Source organism: Bombus vosnesenskii, unplaced genomic scaffold (assembly GCF_011952255.1).
Source record: "Bombus vosnesenskii isolate JDL3184/JDL3185 unplaced genomic scaffold, Bvos_JDL3184-5_v1.1 scf7180000013294, whole genome shotgun sequence".
NCBI classification, from domain to species: Eukaryota; Metazoa; Arthropoda; class Insecta; order Hymenoptera; family Apidae; genus Bombus; species Bombus vosnesenskii.
The window spans coordinates 241,086-259,283 of record NW_022882945.1 but is presented as its reverse complement, the minus strand read 5'-3'; the positions used below and the strand labels follow the sequence as shown (position 1 = coordinate 259,283).

At 33.3% G+C, this 18,198-nt stretch overlaps 4 protein-coding genes and 1 pseudogene across 5 annotated transcripts; all 5 read left to right on the top strand.

Moving 5' to 3' along the window:
* The first annotated feature begins 370 nt into the window (after positions 1 to 370).
* Positions 371 to 6,671, top strand: LOC117233058. 2 transcript variants are annotated; one of them, XM_033492974.1, is made up of 8 exons: positions 371 to 486; positions 565 to 682; positions 805 to 1,069; positions 1,200 to 1,316; positions 1,386 to 1,476; positions 1,556 to 1,692; positions 6,013 to 6,145; positions 6,478 to 6,671. In XM_033492974.1, exons 1-8 carry the CDS (start codon positions 397 to 399, stop codon positions 6,529 to 6,531), a joined length of 1,005 nt encoding a protein of 334 aa, XP_033348865.1. In that variant the 5' UTR covers positions 371 to 396; the 3' UTR covers positions 6,532 to 6,671. The 2 variants fall into 2 exon arrangements, with proteins under 2 accessions (XP_033348865.1, XP_033348866.1); XM_033492975.1 differs by lacking the exons at positions 6,013 to 6,145; positions 6,478 to 6,671 and adding exons at positions 1,774 to 1,906; positions 3,061 to 3,265 and having other exon boundaries at positions 405 to 682.
* Positions 4,202 to 5,342, top strand: LOC117233062. Its single transcript, XM_033492984.1, has 3 exons — positions 4,202 to 4,710; positions 4,780 to 4,897; positions 5,021 to 5,342. Exons 1-3 carry the CDS (start codon positions 4,621 to 4,623, stop codon positions 5,287 to 5,289), a joined length of 477 nt encoding a protein of 158 aa, XP_033348875.1. The 5' UTR covers positions 4,202 to 4,620; the 3' UTR covers positions 5,290 to 5,342.
* Positions 6,672 to 8,341: 1,670 nt separating the features above from the next.
* Positions 8,342 to 11,161, top strand: LOC117233076. The gene is given in 7 exon segments (XM_033493012.1): positions 8,342 to 8,431; positions 8,503 to 8,620; positions 8,744 to 9,008; positions 9,132 to 9,408; positions 9,484 to 9,620; positions 9,702 to 9,834; positions 11,037 to 11,161. Coding segments are annotated over 7 exon segments (1,074 nt in total). The 3' UTR covers positions 11,091 to 11,161.
* Positions 11,162 to 11,553: 392 nt separating this feature from the next.
* LOC117233060 lies at positions 11,554 to 14,807 on the top strand. The gene is made up of 7 exons (XM_033492980.1): positions 11,554 to 12,952; positions 13,080 to 13,344; positions 13,465 to 13,581; positions 13,681 to 13,771; positions 13,853 to 13,989; positions 14,063 to 14,195; positions 14,522 to 14,807. The coding sequence occupies exons 1-7, from the start codon at positions 12,919 to 12,921 to the stop codon at positions 14,573 to 14,575; spliced, it is 831 nt and encodes a 276-aa protein (XP_033348871.1). The 5' UTR covers positions 11,554 to 12,918; the 3' UTR covers positions 14,576 to 14,807.
* A 915-nt stretch (positions 14,808 to 15,722) lies between these two features.
* On the top strand, positions 15,723 to 18,087 carry LOC117233075 (annotated as a pseudogene).
* Positions 18,088 to 18,198: the final 111 nt, after the last annotated feature.

Here is an 18,198-nt window from a genome sequence, read left to right as displayed (position 1 = left end):
TATAGAAACACGTAGTGACTAGTGGTATTAATCCTATATTGATGTTATTTCTATGCTATTTGATATAACACGATAAGCGTAATTAATGTGGGTTTTGAGTATTCAGTGCTTCAGATAACCGGAGGCCCCGAAATATTTCAAGTGCCTTACTACAGCAAACTCGAGCGATATATCCAACTTTTGGGACAAGATCCGCGCCATAAAAGTAGCACTAGAAATATTATTGTAGTAATAGTAGTGACTAGTATCATAAGCATTACTATCCCAGCGGTAAGAAAAACAAGATAATCATTATATAGAAAAGTAATAAAGCTAACGATAAGGTAATGTCATTAAACAATTGGGACTTGCTATCGATAGACCGCAGAGTTATTTGCGTCGTTGCATAACAAGGACATGGATGGAGTCATCGAGTGTCTGCCACACTTTGTCACATCTTCTGCCAGTGCTGTTAAAATATTAAATATGCATTTCAACAGGCGAAGTGTGCGCTAATTTCTTTTTATATAAAGAAATTGTCAACTACACACGTTGTTAAATGGACAAATACTTATCTTTTTCAAGTTTAACAAACTGTTCCAACTTGTGGCAAAACAATGGGAACAACTGAAATTAAATGGCGAATTGCACGTTTTGGAGGAAGTCGTCAAGCAAGGCAACAGAATGGCGCACTTTTATCGTAGTAAGTGAAGTTATCTCAATTCTCATCATAATTTTCAATATTTTTAATTTTTAACCAAACCAGTCCTTCCTAACATACATAAAATTATTTATACGTAAACAATCAATTGTGTTGATTTTCAGACACTTTACTATCTTTTATGGGATTATTCTTGCTGGTGCCACTAATTTCTCCCATTCTTGATATTGTCCATCCAATAAACGGAACTCGAACACGCCAACAACTGCTAAGAGTTAATTACATATTTTTTAACGATGACGACTATTTCTTTTACATATATTTACAATTATTTTGGAGCTCCGTCGTTATAGTGTTCACCATAATTAGTGCAGACTGGTTGTACATGCTAATAATTCATCACAGTAGTGGATTATTTGCAGTTTGTGGGTAAATGTCATAATGCTATCCAAGACTTGGTTATTAGTCGCCATTCTTTCATGCAGTAAATAGTAAATATTGTAATCGTTATATTTATACTAAGTACACACGTGCTCATTATTTGTTACGTTAACCGTAGACATCGAGTCCAAAAGGCAACTGTGAATGCAAACAACTTTACCGGTGAATCTGTTTCTGAGAATTACTCGTATGAAAAGATCCGGAATTGCGCGATAATGCACAATGAAGCCATACGGTCTGTATTTATTACAATAATTAAAAAATTACGAAATGTCACTAATATACATCTTCATTAATTTTAAAGATTTTCAGATATATTGAAAGAAAGCAGTCGGGGTAGTTACTTAATTCAGGTTGGATTGAATATGTTGGGTATCAGCGCGACAGCTGTTCAAGTACAGACAATTTTAAAAAGATAACAGATACAAATGAAAAATAATTCTTGGTAAATAATTATCTAATATTATTCTTCAGACAGTGATAAACTTAGACAGACCGGAAGAAGCAATACGAAGTGCGGTATTTTGTGGCGCTTGTCAATTTCATTTGCTTTTACTTAGTTTACCTGGCCAGGTGCTACTGGATCATTGTTCTGATTTAGCAGATAATATGTATGTGTTTAGAAAGTATTCATATAAACTATATATATTAATCACAGGCTCGAATAAAATTAAATGCTCGTATCAAAATAGTTACAGCTCCAAATGGTACAAGGTACCCGTGCAGATTCAAAAAGTACTATACGTGATGCAAATAAGATGCAAAAGATTTTGTTCATTGACGGCAGGTGGATTGTACGAAATGAATATAGAAAACTTCGGAATAGTATGTATAAATTTAACAATGTTATATGTACGTACAATGGTGTATAAAAATTTCTGATTTTTCATTACATATCGCAAATACGATATTTTAAAGAGCCTTTCGAAGTACATAGTATAGTATGACCATAAAGCAAGTATCATTTGTTATACTGTCTTTTCCTACCTGTTATGCCTTTATATTCAATATCAGATAAAATTCTTTCAAATATAATTTTACTACTATAAACTACTGCATACTACTATACAGAATGTTTAGCTATAAGTATAAAAGAATTTAAGGGGTGATTCTTGAAGCTAAAATAAAATGAAAATCAAGAATAAAAAATTTGCGTTTTCTGATTTGTTTGTTGATTATTGCCAATTAAAAATTGGTTGAAATATCCCTGTATGCGAGCAAGAACCCTTACAGGAACGAAATTAGATCAACCTAAGCAGCGGGGTACACAGTGATCTTCAAATCGAACGATACATGGGCAGCAGCTTCTCTCGCACAAGCCGTAGAGGAAAAGATAATGACTTTCGAAGACCTAAATGATCCTGCGCAATGTTTTCTAAGAAAAATCGTAGATTACACATTATACTTGTCTACTTATTAAAGTACATAACAGCGTATCGAAAATCGCCTCGTGGAATTTTCAAATAGACAGGATTAATGTTTCCTCTAGCTCTCTGTCTTCATAAATAAATAATAAATAATGACGTACATAAACAATATTTATACAAATTTCACACGCCTACAGCCATGGCCCTGTCCGTGGTTGGCCGATATTTCTTAGAAGACGTTGTGCAGGATAATTTGCGACTTTGATTGTCATTATTTTCTTCTCTACAGCTTTTCTTTTTCTTTTTTCTCTACAGTTGTGTGAAGGAAGCTGCTGCCCACGTATCGTTCGATTTGAGGATTCTTGTGCACTCCATTGCTTAGGCTGATCTAAATATCTTTCGTTCGTATAAGGAGGCTTGCTCGAGCACAGGGATATTTCGTGCAATTTTTAATGACTGAAAAACAAATCAGAAAACGAAATCTTTTTAATTTTGATTTTCATCTTATTTTAGCTTCAGGAATCATCCCTTAAATCTTTTTACGCTTACAGCCGAACATCCTGTATATACGTATATGTATTATCCACTACTTACGAATATTTTAATTTCCAGACCTTCAAAACGTGCATGTCCTATATTACAATGATGATGTCAGTGAAAAATTAAATCAGCACTATCTGTCGAATGTAATCGTTCATACATCCACTGTGTGTTATATAAAGTTTTACCAAGTATACAAATGATATGATAGATAATTTACATGTAATGCTGGATATATTAGACTGCTCTGATGAATAGAAATATAAAATCACACACTTCAGATACCGTGTTAATATTTCAGTACATAATTCGTACCTAAATAACACATTTGCTACCATTTCACTGAATTCTTTCGACACCACTTCAAGAATAATTATACACATTTAGGTAGATAAAATTGGTACAAGTACAAATAAAACAGTGCTGTTGTTAGAATATTCGCGTGTTGCAAACAGTGATAAACATAACGGTGAAGAATTCTTAATTGAAAATCGAAGAAAGTATCTGAACTCGAATAGACCGTGCACATAAAGAAATGTTTTCAAGTAGTCAGCGCTACGAAGAACTTCCTACCACTTATAATCAATACTCAGTTGGTATACCAATGGTCAATTATAATAACTGCTCATCCATGTCCTGCCGAGCGCCGTAACATGTGTTACAAGAACTTCGAAAAGCCATCATTTTCGTATCAAAGACGATGTCACAACGTTAAAAGTGATACCGTAGTAGATTACCTGGCAACCAATCGATAAGCTATAATATGTAATGACAAAATTGACGCATTTCCAGCAACATTGAATATACATCATAACTACATATGAGCATATTGATTTTTGCGACTTCAGAATGAGACCTCATACTCCACACGACACTTCTTAAACGCGCGATTCCACCAAAAGCGCTTGCACAAGATAAAGAAGCCGACGTTTGAAACCTGAGGCTACACAACCAGTAAGGGAAAGAGATTTACACCACATCAAAATAAGTGGTTCTTTTTAAACTAATAATAAACCTGTGGATATTTATGCAAACCTATATTTGTAGGAATATGATTTAAAAAATCGTACTCACACAGAACATGGTTTTATCTATTACTCTCTATGAAAAATATTATATTTTGAACATTTTATATATTTTTGTATATCATGTGCATTCTTTGCGTTTCTTTACTGAAATATCCTATAAGCGCATAAAAATCCGCAGTGTCTAGTGATATTGATGTTATGTTGATTTTATGATTTCTACGGTACTTAATATAACCTCGTGGGATAATTAATCTGAGTTTGGAGTATTTAGTGCGTCAGAAAACTGGGAGTCCCGAAATACTTCATGTGGCATACTACAATAAACTCGAACGATACATCCAACTTTTGGGGCAAGATCCGCGTCATAAAAGTAGCACTAGAAACATGATTGTAATAATAGTGGTAACTAGTATCGCATGCATCACAATCCCAACGGTAAGAAAAACACGTCAATCGTTATATAGAAAAGTAGAAAGGATAAAATGAGGAAACTAGATTGAGTGAATGCTACGTAATAAAGCTAATAATCAGGTAATGTGATTAAACAATTGGAACCTGCAACCGATAGACAATAGAGTTATTTGCGTCCTTGCATAGAAAGGATATGGATGGAGTCATCGAGTGTCTGTCATATTTTGTCACATCTTCCACCAGTGCTGTTAAAGTATTAAATATGCATTTCAACAAACGAAATGTGCGCAAATATTTTCTTGCATAAGAAAGTTTTGCATACAAGAGGTATAAAAACTTATCCTTTTTCTAGTTTAGCAAAATGTACCAACTTGTGGCAAAACAATGGGAGCATCTGAAATTAAACAACGAATTGCACGTTCTAGAGAAAGTCGTCATGCAAGGCAACAGGATGGCGCACTTTTATCGTAGTAAGTAAAGAATTTTAATTCTCAACATGATTTTCAATATTTTTAATGTTTCAAGTAAAAGATCCTCCCTAACATATACATAGAATTATTTACACGTATATAATTAATTATACTAACTTTCAGACACTTTAGTATCTTTTATGGTATTATTCTTACTGGTGCCACTAACTTCTCCAATTCTTGATATTGTCCATCCAATAAACGGAACTCGAAAACGCCAACAACTACTAAGAGTTAATTACATATTTTTCAACAGTGACGACTATTTCTTTTACATTTATTTACAATTATTTTGGAGCACTGTCGTTGTGGTGCTCACCATAGTAGGTGCAGATTGGTTATACATGCTAATAATTCATCACAGTAGTGGATTATTTGCAGTTTGTGGGTAAATGTCATGATGTTATGCAAAAGTTGGTATTAGTCGCCATACTTGCATGTACTAGTTGCATTATAATCATTATATTCATATTAAGTACACACATTTTCATTATTTGTTTTCATAACTATAGATATCAAATTCAAAAAGCAACTGCGAATCTAAATTACTTTTCTGGTGTAAAAGATTCTGATAATTCTACGTATGAAAAATTCCGAAATTGCGTGATGATGCATAAGGAAGCTATACAGTATGTATACATTAGTCAACAACAAAGCATAATAAAAGTCGACTAAATAATTAAAATATTACGAAATATGACTAATATACATCTCCATTAAATATAAAGATTTTACAATATATTGGACGAAAGCAGCCAAAGTAGTTATTTAATCCAGGTTGGATTAAATATATTGAGTATAAGCACAGCAGCAGTTCAAGTAAAGAACAATCTTGAGAATGATAACGGATACAAATTAAAAATAGATGTCGGTAATTAAATATCTCATTTTATTTTTCAGACCGTGGTAAACTTGGACAGACCAGAAGAAGCAATACGAAGTGCTGTATTTTGTGGCGCTTGTCAATTTCATTTGTTTCTACTTAGTTTACCTGGCCAAGTGCTTCTGGATCATTCTTCTGATCTAGCAGATAATATGTATGTGTTTAGAAAATATCCATATAAGCTATAGATATCAATAAGGCTCGAATAAAATTAAATGTCCATATCAAATAGTTACAGCTCCAAATGGTACAAGGCACCCGTGCAAATTCAAAAAGTACTATACGTGATGCAAATAAGATGCAGAAAGTTTTGTTCATTGACGGCAGGTGGATTGTACGAAATGAATATAGAAAATTTCGGAATAGTATGTATAAATTTAACAATATTATATGTATATAGGTACAGTAGTGTATAAAAATTTCTGATTTTTCATTACATACCGCAAAGGCGATATTTTAAGATACCTTACGAGATATATAATATATATTAGATTTATACTATAACCATAAAGTAATTATCAATTGTTCTACTGTTTGGAATTACCCGTTATGTCCCCATATTTAAAATTAGATAAAATTTTATCAAATGCCGATTTCACAATGTAAAATTCGAAAACCATCTGGCTGAAAAAGTTTCCAAACCAATATGTTTACTCATAGTATATTAAGTACTATTTACGAATATTTTAATCTTCAGACCTTCAAAACGTGCATATCCTATATTACAATGTTGATGTCCATGAAAGATTGAATATGCATTAGCTGTCGGATGTAATCTCATCCACTGTATGTTATACACAGCTTTACCAAGTATAAGACTAGTATAATAAATAGCTGACATGTAATACTGGACATATTGGATGACATTGGCGAATAAAGATATAAAAACACACCCTTCACATACAGGGTGGTTGGTAACTGGTGGTACAAGCGGAAAGGGAGTGGTTCTACGCGAAAAAAGAAGTCGAAAATATAGAATAAAAATTTTTGTTTTTAATTTTTCCATCGAGACAACGATCTACAGTGAGATCCTTTATAACGAGACGTGATAAAGTGCACGCGTACCGAGTGAAAATTCAAAGTTGATTTTCTCGAAAACAAAGCCTCAAACGAAAAATTTTTATTCTATACTTTCGACTTCTTTTTTCGCGTAGAATCACTACCTTTCCGCTTGTACCACCAGTTACCAACCACCCTGTATAGTATTAACGTCTTAACACCTAAATCGTACCTAAATAACACACATTCACTACCATTGCAATGAATTCTCTTTACGTTACTTCAAAAACAATTTCCGAACTTTAAAAGCATGAAATTGATGCCGCATAATGGGAAATGTAAGAATAAGATATATCTATTATTACAATATTCGCGTGTGGCAAACAGTGATAAACATATCGGTGAAGAATTCTTAATTGAAAATCGAAGAAAGAATCTGAACTTGAATACACCGTGCACAAAAGAAAGGTTTTTAAGTAGTCGGCATTATGAAGAATTTCTTGCCACATATAATCAATACTCAGTTGGTATACCAATGGTCAATTATAATAACTGCTCATCCATGTCCTGCCGAGCGCCGTAACATGTGTTACAAGAACTTCGAAAAGCCATCATTTTCGTATCAAAGACGATGTCACAACGTTAAAAGTGATACCATAGTAGACTACCTGACAACCAATCGATAAGCTATAATATGTAATGACAAAATTGTCGCATTACCAGCAACGCTGAATATACATCATAACTACATATGAGCATATTGATTTTTGCGACTTCAGAATGAGACCTCATACTCCGCACGACACTTCTTAAACGCGCGATTCCTCCAAAAGCGGTTGCATTAGATAAAGGAGCCGACGTTTGAAACCTGAGACTGCACAACCAGTAAGGGAAAGATGTTTATTCCACATAAAATAAGTGGTTCTTTTTAAACTAATAATAAACCTGTGGATATTTATGCAAACCTATATTTGTAGGAATATAATTTAAAAAATCGTACTCACACAGAACATGGTTTTGTCTATTACATTCTATGAAGAATATTATAGTTTGAACATTTTATATATTTTTGCATATCATGTGCATTCTTTGCGTTTCTTTACTGAAATATCCTATAAGCGCATAAAAATCCGCAGCGTCTAGTGATATTGATGTTATGTTGATTTTATGATTTCTACGGTACTTAATATAACCTCATCGGGTAATTAATCTGAGTTTGGAGTATTTAGTGCATCAGAAAACTGGGAGCGTCGAAATACTTCATGTGACATACTACAATAAACTCGAACGATACATTCAACTTTTGGGGCAAGATCCGCGTCATAAAAGTAGCACTAGAAACATGATTGTAATAATAGTGGTGACCAGTATCGTAAGCATCACTATCCCAACGGTAAGAACAACATGTCAATCGTTATATAGAAAAGTAGGAAGGATAAAATGAGGAAACTGAATTGAGTAAATGCTACGTAATAAAGCTAATAATCAGGCAATGTCATTAAACAATTGGGACTTGCAATCGATAGACAATAGAGTTATTTGCGTCGTTGCATAAAAAGGATATGGATGGAGTCATCGAGTGTTTGCCACATTTTGTTGCATCTTCCATCAGCGCTGTTAAAGTATTAAATATACATTTCAACAAACGAAATGTGAGTAAATATTCTCTTACATAAGAATATTTTGAACTATACAAGAGGCATAAAAAATTATCTTTCTCTAGTTCAGCAAACTGTTCCAACTTGTGGCAAGACAATGGCAGCAGCTGAAATTCAACGACGAACTGCACGTTCTAGAGGAAGTCGTCATGCAAGGCAACAGAATGGCGCACTTTTATCGTAGTAAGTACAGAACTTAAATTCTCAACACGATTTCCAATATTTTTAGTGTTTAAAGTAATAGATCCTCCCTGACGTATACATAGAATTATTTACACGTAAATAATCAATTGTCCTAACTTTCAGACACTTTAGTATCATTTATGGTATTGTTCTTGTTGGTGCCACTAAGTTCTCCAATGCTTGATATTGTCCATCCAATAAACGGAACTCGAACACGCCAACAACTGCTAAGAGTTAATTACATATTTTTTAACGATGCCGACTATTTCTTTTACATATATTTACAATTATTTTGGAGCTCTGTCGTTGTAGTGTTCACCATAATAGGTGCTGATTGGTTATACATGCTAATAATTCATCACAGTAGTGGATTATTTGCGGTTTGTGGGTAAATACCCTAATATTATGCAAGATTTAGTTGTTAGTAGCCATTCTCGCATGCACTTGAAAATATTGCAATCACTAAATTTATGACTCGTACACATGTTCATTTTTGTTGTCATAACCGTAGACATCGAGTCCAAAAAGCAACTGTGAATCCAAACAACTCTACTGGCACAGCTATTTCTGAGAATTACACGTATGAAAGGATCCGGAATTGCACGATAATGCACAATGAAGCCATACGGTCTGTATTTATTACAATAATCAAAAAATTGCGAAATGTCACTAATATACATCTTCATTAACTTTAAAGATTTTCAAATATATTGAAAGAAAGCAGTCAAGCAAGTTACTTAATTCAGGTTGGATTGAATATGTTGAGCATAAGCGCGACAGCTGTTCAAGTAAAAACAATCTTCAAAATGATAACAAACATTAAAAATAGTTTCAGACAAATAATTGTTTATATTATTCTTCAGACAGTGATAAACTTAGACAGACCGGAAGAAGCAATACGAAGTGCGGTATTTTGTGGGGCTTGTCTATTTCATTTGCTTTTACTTAGTTTACCTGGCCAGGTGCTATTGGATCATTGTTCTGATTTAGCAGATAATATGTATGTGTTTAGAAAGTATTCATATAAACTATATACATTAATCACAGGCTCGAATAAAATTAAATGCTCGTATCAAAATAGTTACAGCTCCAAATGGTACAAGGTACCCGTGCAGATTCAAAAAGTACTATACGTGATGCAAATAAGATGCAAAAGATTTTGTTCATTGACGGCAGGTGGATTGTACGAAATGAATATAGAAAACTTCGGAATAGTATGTATAAATTTAACAATGTTATATGTACGTACAATGGTGTATAAAAATTTCTGATTTTTCATTACATATCGCAAATACGATATTTTAAAGAGCCTTTCGAAGTACATAGTATAGTATGACCATAAAGCAAGTATCATTTGTTATACTGTCTTTTCCTACCTGTTATGCCTTTATATTCAATATCAGATAAAATTCTTTCAAATATAATTTTACTACTATAAACTACTGCATACTACTATACAGAGTGTTTAGCTATAAGTATAAAAGAATTTAAGGGGTGATTCTTGAAGCTAAAATAAAATGAAAATCAAGAATAAAAAATTTGTGTTCTCTGATTTGTTTGTTGATTATTGCCAATTAAAAATTGGTTGAAATATCCCTGTATGCGAGCAAGAACCCTTACAGGAACGAAATTAGATCAACCTAAGCAGCGGGGTACACAATGATCTTCAAATCGAACGATACATGGGCAGCAGCTTCTCTCGCACAAGCCGTAGAGGAAAAGATAATGACTTTCGAAGACCTAAATGATCCTGCGCAATGTTTTCTAAGAAAAATCGTAGATTACACATTATACTTGTCTACTTATTAAAGTACATAACAGCGTATCGAAAATCGCCTCGTGGAATTTTCAAATAGACAGGATTAATGTTTCCTCTAGCTCTCTGTCTTCATAAATAAATAATAAATAATGACGTACATAAACAATATTTATACAAATTTCACACGCCTACAGCCATGGCCCTGTCCGTGGTTGGCCGATATTTCTTAGAAGACGTTGTGCAGGATAATTTGCGACTTTGATTGTCATTATTTTCTTCTCTACAGCTTTTCTTTTTCTTTTTTCTCTACAGTTGTGTGAAGGAAGCTGCTGCCCACGTATCGTTCGATTTGAGGATTCTTGTGCACTCCATTGCTTAGGCTGATCTAAATATCTTTCGTTCGTATAAGGAGGCTTGCTCGAGCACAGGGATATTTCGGGCAATTTTTAATTGACAATGACTGAAAAACAAATCAGAAAACGAAATCTTTTTAATTTTGATTTCCATCTTATTTTAGCGTCATGAATATAGAAAAAAATATAGAATATAGAATAGAATAGAATATAGAAAAAGCCTAAATTTTTTTACGCTTACAACCGAACATCCTGTATATACGTGTATGTATTATTCACTACTTACGAATATTTTAATTTCCAGACCTTCAAAACGTGCATGTCCTATATTACAATGATGATGTCAGTGAAAAATTAAATCAGCACTATCTGTCGAATGTAATCGTTCATACATCCACTGTGTGTTATATAAAATTTTACCAAGTATAAGACTAGTATAATAAATAGCAATAAATAGTATAGTAATACTGGACATTTTTTATGACATTAGCGAATAAAGATATAACAATCACCCCTCTTATACAGTGTTAATATTTTAGCACATAAATCATACCTGAATAATACACATAAGACACATTCACTACCATTTCAGTGAATTCCATTTACATTACTTCAAAAACAATTTCGCAATTTTAGAAGAATGAAATTGATGCCGGCAATGGTAAGTCTAACGATAACATAGATCCATTGGTTCCAATATTCGTGTGTGGCAAACAGTGACAATCTTCTCAGTCAAGAATCTTCAATTAGAAGTCCGAAGAAGTAGTGCCAAAGTATTAGAGACTAGAATACACTGTGCATAAAAAGAACACTGTCTTTCAAGATCAATGTCAGTTTCGAAAACTCTGGTAGCATTTACTATTAAAATTTAACTGGCATGTCGTACGAGACGGTATCAATATTTCAGGATAACTATACATAATAATAAGCCTTTCATGTTCCGCGGAATATTTTAATGGGAGCCAGAAGAATATCAGAAAATCATAATACTCCTAACCAGGATGATGTAATAAATTTAAAATGATATCAAATTGCACAGCTGTTCGACAAGAAACTGATTCAGTATAATATATAATGACCAAAATTATACATTCTCAGTAACATCTAACGCCTGGTACAACTACATATGAACCATATTGATTTCCACGATCCTCAGATGGGAACTTGTATTCCATACGACACTTGTTACATACGCGATTTCTCCTAAAGCACTCGCGCCAGTTAAAAACACCAGCGTTAGAAATCTCGAGCTATAGCCAGTAACGAAAAGACATTTACACTGAAACTATAAATAATATTTAGTTCTTCTTAAACTAATGATAACACTGCGGGTGTTTATGCAAACCTATATCTCTATGAATATAATTGACAAAATCGGACCCAGGCAGAAAATGTGTTTAGCTGTTACATATTATAGACAATATTATATATTGATTATTTTATACATTTTTGCATACAATATACACTTTTTGCATCTCTTTCCCTTAAAATTTTCCATAAATGCATAAAAACTCGCAGTGACTAGTGAAATTAATGTTATGTTGTCGTTATTTTTATCGTCTTCAATATAACACTAATGTGTAATTAATGTGAGCTTCGAGTATTCAGTGCTTCAGATAAACGAAGGTTCTGAAATATTTCACGTGCCTTACTACAATGAACTCGAACGATACATCCAACTTTTGGGGCAAGATCCACGTCATAAAAGTAGCACTAGAAATATTATTGTAATGATAGTGGTGATCAATATTGCAAGCATCATTTTCCCAACGGTAAGCGAAACACATAAATCATTATGTAGAAGATTAACGAGGGTAAAGTGAGGAAACTGATTTGTGTGAATGCTACATAATAAAGCCAATAATCAGGTAATATCATTAAACAATTGGAACTTGCAATCGATAGACAATAGAGTTGTTTGCGTCGTTGCATAACAAGGACATGGATGGAGTCATCGAGTGTCTGCCACATTTTATCGCATCTTCCATCAGCGCTGTTAAAATATTAAATATGCATTTCAACAGGCGAAGTGTGCGCTAATTTCTTTTTATATAAAAAAGTCCTGAACGATGCAAGAGGCATAAAAACTTATTTTTTTCTAGTTTCACAAATTGTTCCAACTTGTGGCGAAACAATGGCAGGAGCTGAAATTAAACGACGAACTGCACATTCTAGAGGAAACCGTCATGCAAGGCAACAGAATGGCGCAATTTTACCATAGTAAGTCATGGTGGTATCACAATCCTCATCATGATTTCCAATATTTCTAATTTTTAACAAAAATGGTCCTCCCTGACATACACGTAGAATTATTTACGCGCGAATAATCGATTGTACTAATTTTCAGACACTTTAGTATCTTTTATGGGATTGTTTTTGCTGGTGCCACTAATTTCTCCAATTCTCGATATTGTTCATCCAATAAACGGGACTCGAACACGCCAACAACTACTAAGGGTTAATTACATATTTTTTAACGGTGGTGATTATTTTTTCTACATATACGTGCAATTATTTTGTGCAGCAGCTGTTGTTGTGTTCACCATAATTAGTGCAGACTGGTTATACATGCTAATAATTCATCACGCCAGTGGATTATTTGCAGTCTGTGGGTAAATATCATGTGATGCAAGATTTAGTTATTGGTCGCCATTCTCGCATGCACTTGTAAATATTGCAATCACTACATTTATAACACGTACACATGTTCATTTTTGTTATCATAACCGTAGACACCGAGTTCAAAAAGCAACTGTGAATCCAAACAACTCTACTGGTACAGCTGTTTCTGAGAATTACACGTATGAAAAGATCCGGAATTGTGCGATAATGCACAGTGAAGCCATACTGTATGTATTTATTAACTGACGATAAGGCATAACAGAAAATGATAAGGTAAATAAAAGATTACGAAATGTTACTAATATACATTTTCATTAATTTTAAAGATTTTACAATATATTGAACGGAAGCAGTCAAGGTAGTTACTTAATTCAGGTTGGATTGAATATGTTGGGAATAAGCGTGACAGCTGTCCAAGTAAAGTATAATCTTGAAAATGGCAACAAATACAAACTGAAAATAATTCTATATAAATAATTGTTTTACTTAATATTTCAGATAATAGTAAACTTAGATAGACCGGAGGAAGCAATGCGAAGTGCAGCATTTTGTGGGGCTAGTCAATTTCATTTGTTTCTACTCAGCTTACCTGGCCAGGTTCTCCTGGATCATTGCTCTGATCTAGCAGATAATATGTGTGTTAAAAGTATTCATATAGACTACATTAGTTACAGTCTCCAATAAAATTAATTACTCGTATCAAAATAGTTACAGCTCCACATGGTACGGAACACCCGTGCAGATTCAAAAAGTACTATACGTGATGCAAATAAGATGCAAAAGATTTTGTTCAATGACGGCAGGTGGATTGTACGAAATGAATATAGAAAACTTCGGAATAGTATGTATCAGTCTAGCGCTATTATATATACGTACAGTGGTGTACAAAAATTTCTCATTTTTCATATCATATAACACACGCGATATTTTAAAGAATCTTACGTAGTATTACTGTACTATAACGATAAAACAATTATTATTAGTTCCATTGTGTCCTTTTATTTATTATACTCTTTATTAATATTACATATTACATATTAGATAAAACTCTATCAAATACGGCTTTTACAATATAAGATGGAAAACCTACCTGGCTGGGAATTTTTGCATACCACTATATTTATATATACTATATTATCTTCTATTTATGACTATTTTAATCTTCAGACTTTCAAAACTTGCATGTCCTACATTACAATGTTGATGTCTCTGAAGGACTGAACCTGCATTACTAATCAAATGTAATATCATCCACCGTTTATTATACACAGTTTTACCAACCGTACAACTAATATAATAGATAGCTGACATGTAATACTGAACATATTGGATGACTTTGGCGAATAAAGATATAAAAACATCCCTTAGATAAAGTATTATTATTTTTGTATAGAAATCATACCTAAGTAACACACATTCCGCACTATTTCACAGAATTCATTTCCTATATTACTTCCAGCATCATTATACGACTTTAGATACATGAAATTGGTGATAGTATAAAGATAACGCAATCCTATTGTTACAATATTCGCGTGTTGTGAACAGTGATAAGCTTGTCAGTAGAGAATCTTCAACCGAATGTCAGAGGAAGTAGTATTACAACTATAATACACTATTCATACAAAGAACAGTGTCTTTCAAGATCAATGTCACTCTCGACATTTACAATTCATATATAACTGGGACGCCGTACGACACGATATCAATATTTAAGAGACTAGCTATAATAACAGACGTTGCATATATTACAGAACATAGTTTTGACAGGCTATAATAAAATCTTGGAAATCATAATTTTCTCTCCAAGTATGATGTCACAGATTAAAAATTATACCATAGTTCATATTCGTGTGACAGCAAATCGAAAAAGTTCACATTAACAATTAGTGGAAAAATTGCAAATGTCCAGTAATATCAAACGTCGAGTAAAGTCACATACGTACGTACCGTATTGATCTTTATGATCCTGAGAAGGGAACTCATACCCCGTACGATACTTGTTACGCGAGATTTCGCTTAAAGCAATTGCACGAGTTAAGATCACCGGCGTTTAAAACCCAAAGTTGTAGCTAGTAAGGAAAAGAGATTATACACAAAAACTAAAATATTTAGTTCTTTTTAAACTAACGATTACACTGCGGATATTTATGCAGACCTATATTTATACGAATGTAATTGAAAACCCCGCAACCAGACAGAAAAATTTTTTACCTGTTATATATTATAAATAATATTATACTTCGAATATTTTACGTATTTCGCATATGATATGCATTCTATGCATCTATTTCCCTTGAAATTTTCCCATAAATGTATAAAAATCCGCAGCGTCCAGTTATATTGACATTACGTTAATGTTACTTCTATGATATTTAATATAACTCGTATAATTAACGTAAGCTTGGAGTATTCAGTGTTTCAGAAAACTGGCGACCCCGAAATATTTCACGTGCCTTACTATAATAAGCTCGAACGATACATCCAACTTTTAGGACAAGATCCGCGTCATAAAAATAGCATTAGAAATATGATTGTAATAATAGTGGTGACTAGTATCGCAAGCATCACTATTCCAACGGTAAGAAAAATACGTCAATCATTAAATAGAAAAGTAGGAAGGATATAATGAGGAAACTGGATTGAGTGAATGCTACGTAATAAAGCTAATAATCAGGTAATATCATTAAACAATTGGAACTTGCAATCGATAGACAATAGAGTTATTTGCGTCGTTGCATAACAAGGACATGGATGGAGTCATCGAGTGTCTGCCACATTTTATCGCATCTTCCATCAGCGCTGTTAAAATATTAAATATGCATTTCAACAGGGAAAATGTGCGCTAATTTCTTTTTATATAAAAAGTTCTGAAGGACGCAAGAGGCATAAAAACTTATTTTTTTCTAGTTTCACAAATTGTTCCAACTTGTGGCAAAACAATGGCAGGAACTGAAATTAAACGGCGAACTGCACGTTCTAGAGGAAATCGTCATGCAAGGCAATAGAATGGCGCTATTTTATCGTAGTAAGTAAAGATATCCCAATTCTCGTCATGATTTCCAATATTTCTAATTTTTAACAAAAATGGTCCTCCCTGACATACACGTAGAATTATTTACGCGCAAATAATCGATTGTACTAATTTTCAGGCACTTTACTATCTTTTATGGGATTGTTCTTGCTGGTGCCACTAATTTCTCCCATTCTTGATATTGTCCATCCAATAAATGGAACTCGAACACGCCAACAGCTACTAAGAGTTAATTATATATTTTTTGACGATGATGACTATTTTTTCTATATATACTTACAATTATTTTGTGGAGCAGCTGTTGTTGTGTACACCATAATTGGTGCAGACTGGTTATACATACTAATAATTCATCACAGCAGTGGATTATTTGCAGTCTGTGGGTAAATATCATAATGTTATGCAAGGGATGGTTATGAGGCGGCATTCTCGCATGCACTAGTAAATATTGTAATCACAATATTTATACTAAGTACACACATGCTCATTATTTGTTACGTTAACCGTAGACATCGAGTCCAAAAGGCAACTGTGAATGCAAACAACTTTACCGGTGAATCTGTTTCTGAGAATTACACGTATGAAAAGATCAGGAATTGCGCGATAATGCACAATGAAGCCATACGGTCTGTATTTATTACAATAATCAAAAAATTACGAAATGTCACTAATATACATCTTCATTAATTTTAAAGATTTTCAGATATATTGAAAGAAAGCAGTCGGGGTAGTTACTTAATTCAGGTTGGATTGAATATGTTGGGTATCAGCGCGACAGCTGTTCAAGTACAGACAATTTTAAAAAGATAACAGATACAAATGAAAAATAATTCTTGGTAAATAATTATCTAATGTTATTCTTCAGACCGTGGTAAACTTAGACAGACCGGAAGAAGCAATGCGAAGTGCTGTGTTTTGTGGGGCTAATCAATTTCATTTGTTTTTACTCAGCTTACCAGGCCAGGTGCTCCTGGATCATTGTTCTGATTTAGCAGATAATATGTATGTGTTAAGAAAGTATTCATATAGACTACATTAGTTACAGTCTCCAATAAAATTAATTACTCGTATCAAAATAGTTACAGCTCCGCATGGTACGGAACACCCGTGCAGATTCAAAAAGTAATATACGTGATGCAAATAAGATGCAAAAGATTTTGTTCATTGACGGCAGGTGGATTGTACGAAATGAATATAGAAAACTTCGGAATAGTATGTATCAGTCTAGCACTATTATAAATGTGTGTGAAGTACTGTGCAAATATGTATGTTTCAGATAGATTTCGTATTTTACATTTTAGAACTGACATTTTAAAGTTTTATTTAGCATTAATAGCCGCCCTTATTTGTTCTACTGTTTACTTTTACTTGTTATGCCGCTGTAGTCAATATTAGTTAAAATTTCGTTAAACATCTATTTTGGACTACAAAGTAAAGAATCTATTTGTCCACAAACCGTTGCACTGTACTTATATATTGATATTACGTTACTTACTATTTTCGAGAATTTACATTTTCAGACCTTCAAGACGTGTATGTCCTATATCACAATGTTGATGTCATTAAAAAACTGAATCTGCGATACCTGAAATATGTAATTGTATCCACTGCGTTTTGTACCCAGTTTAGCCAGAAGTACAAATAGTATGTTAAATAGCCGTTATAATGTAATACTTGACATTTTTGATGACTTCGACGAATGCGCAAATAAAGACATAAAGTCACATAATTTTCATACGATATTGATATTTTAGTACATGAATCGTACCTAAATAACACACATTCCGTACTACTTCACAGAATTCATTTC

Coding starts and splice junctions, on each gene's coding strand:
- LOC117233058 (XM_033492974.1), top strand. CDS start 397: ATGGATGGAGTCATCGAGTGTCTGCCACACTTTGTCACATCTTCTGCC. Junction 1,693..6,012: donor TCTGATTTAGCAGATAATAT/GTATGTGTTTAG, acceptor CATATCAAATAG/TTACAGCTCCAAATGGTACA. Junction 6,146..6,477: donor ATATAGAAAATTTCGGAATA/GTATGTATAAAT, acceptor TTTAATCTTCAG/ACCTTCAAAACGTGCATATC.
- LOC117233060 (XM_033492980.1), top strand. CDS start 12,919: ATGCAAGGCAACAGAATGGCGCAATTTTACCATA. Junction 13,582..13,680: donor ATGCACAGTGAAGCCATACT/GTATGTATTTAT, acceptor TTAATTTTAAAG/ATTTTACAATATATTGAACG. Junction 13,990..14,062: donor TCTGATCTAGCAGATAATAT/GTGTGTTAAAAG, acceptor GTATCAAAATAG/TTACAGCTCCACATGGTACG.
- LOC117233062 (XM_033492984.1), top strand. CDS start 4,621: ATGGATGGAGTCATCGAGTGTCTGTCATATTTTGTCACATCTTCCACC. Junction 4,711..4,779: donor TGCATTTCAACAAACGAAAT/GTGCGCAAATAT, acceptor TCCTTTTTCTAG/TTTAGCAAAATGTACCAACT. Junction 4,898..5,020: donor GATGGCGCACTTTTATCGTA/GTAAGTAAAGAA, acceptor ACTAACTTTCAG/ACACTTTAGTATCTTTTATG.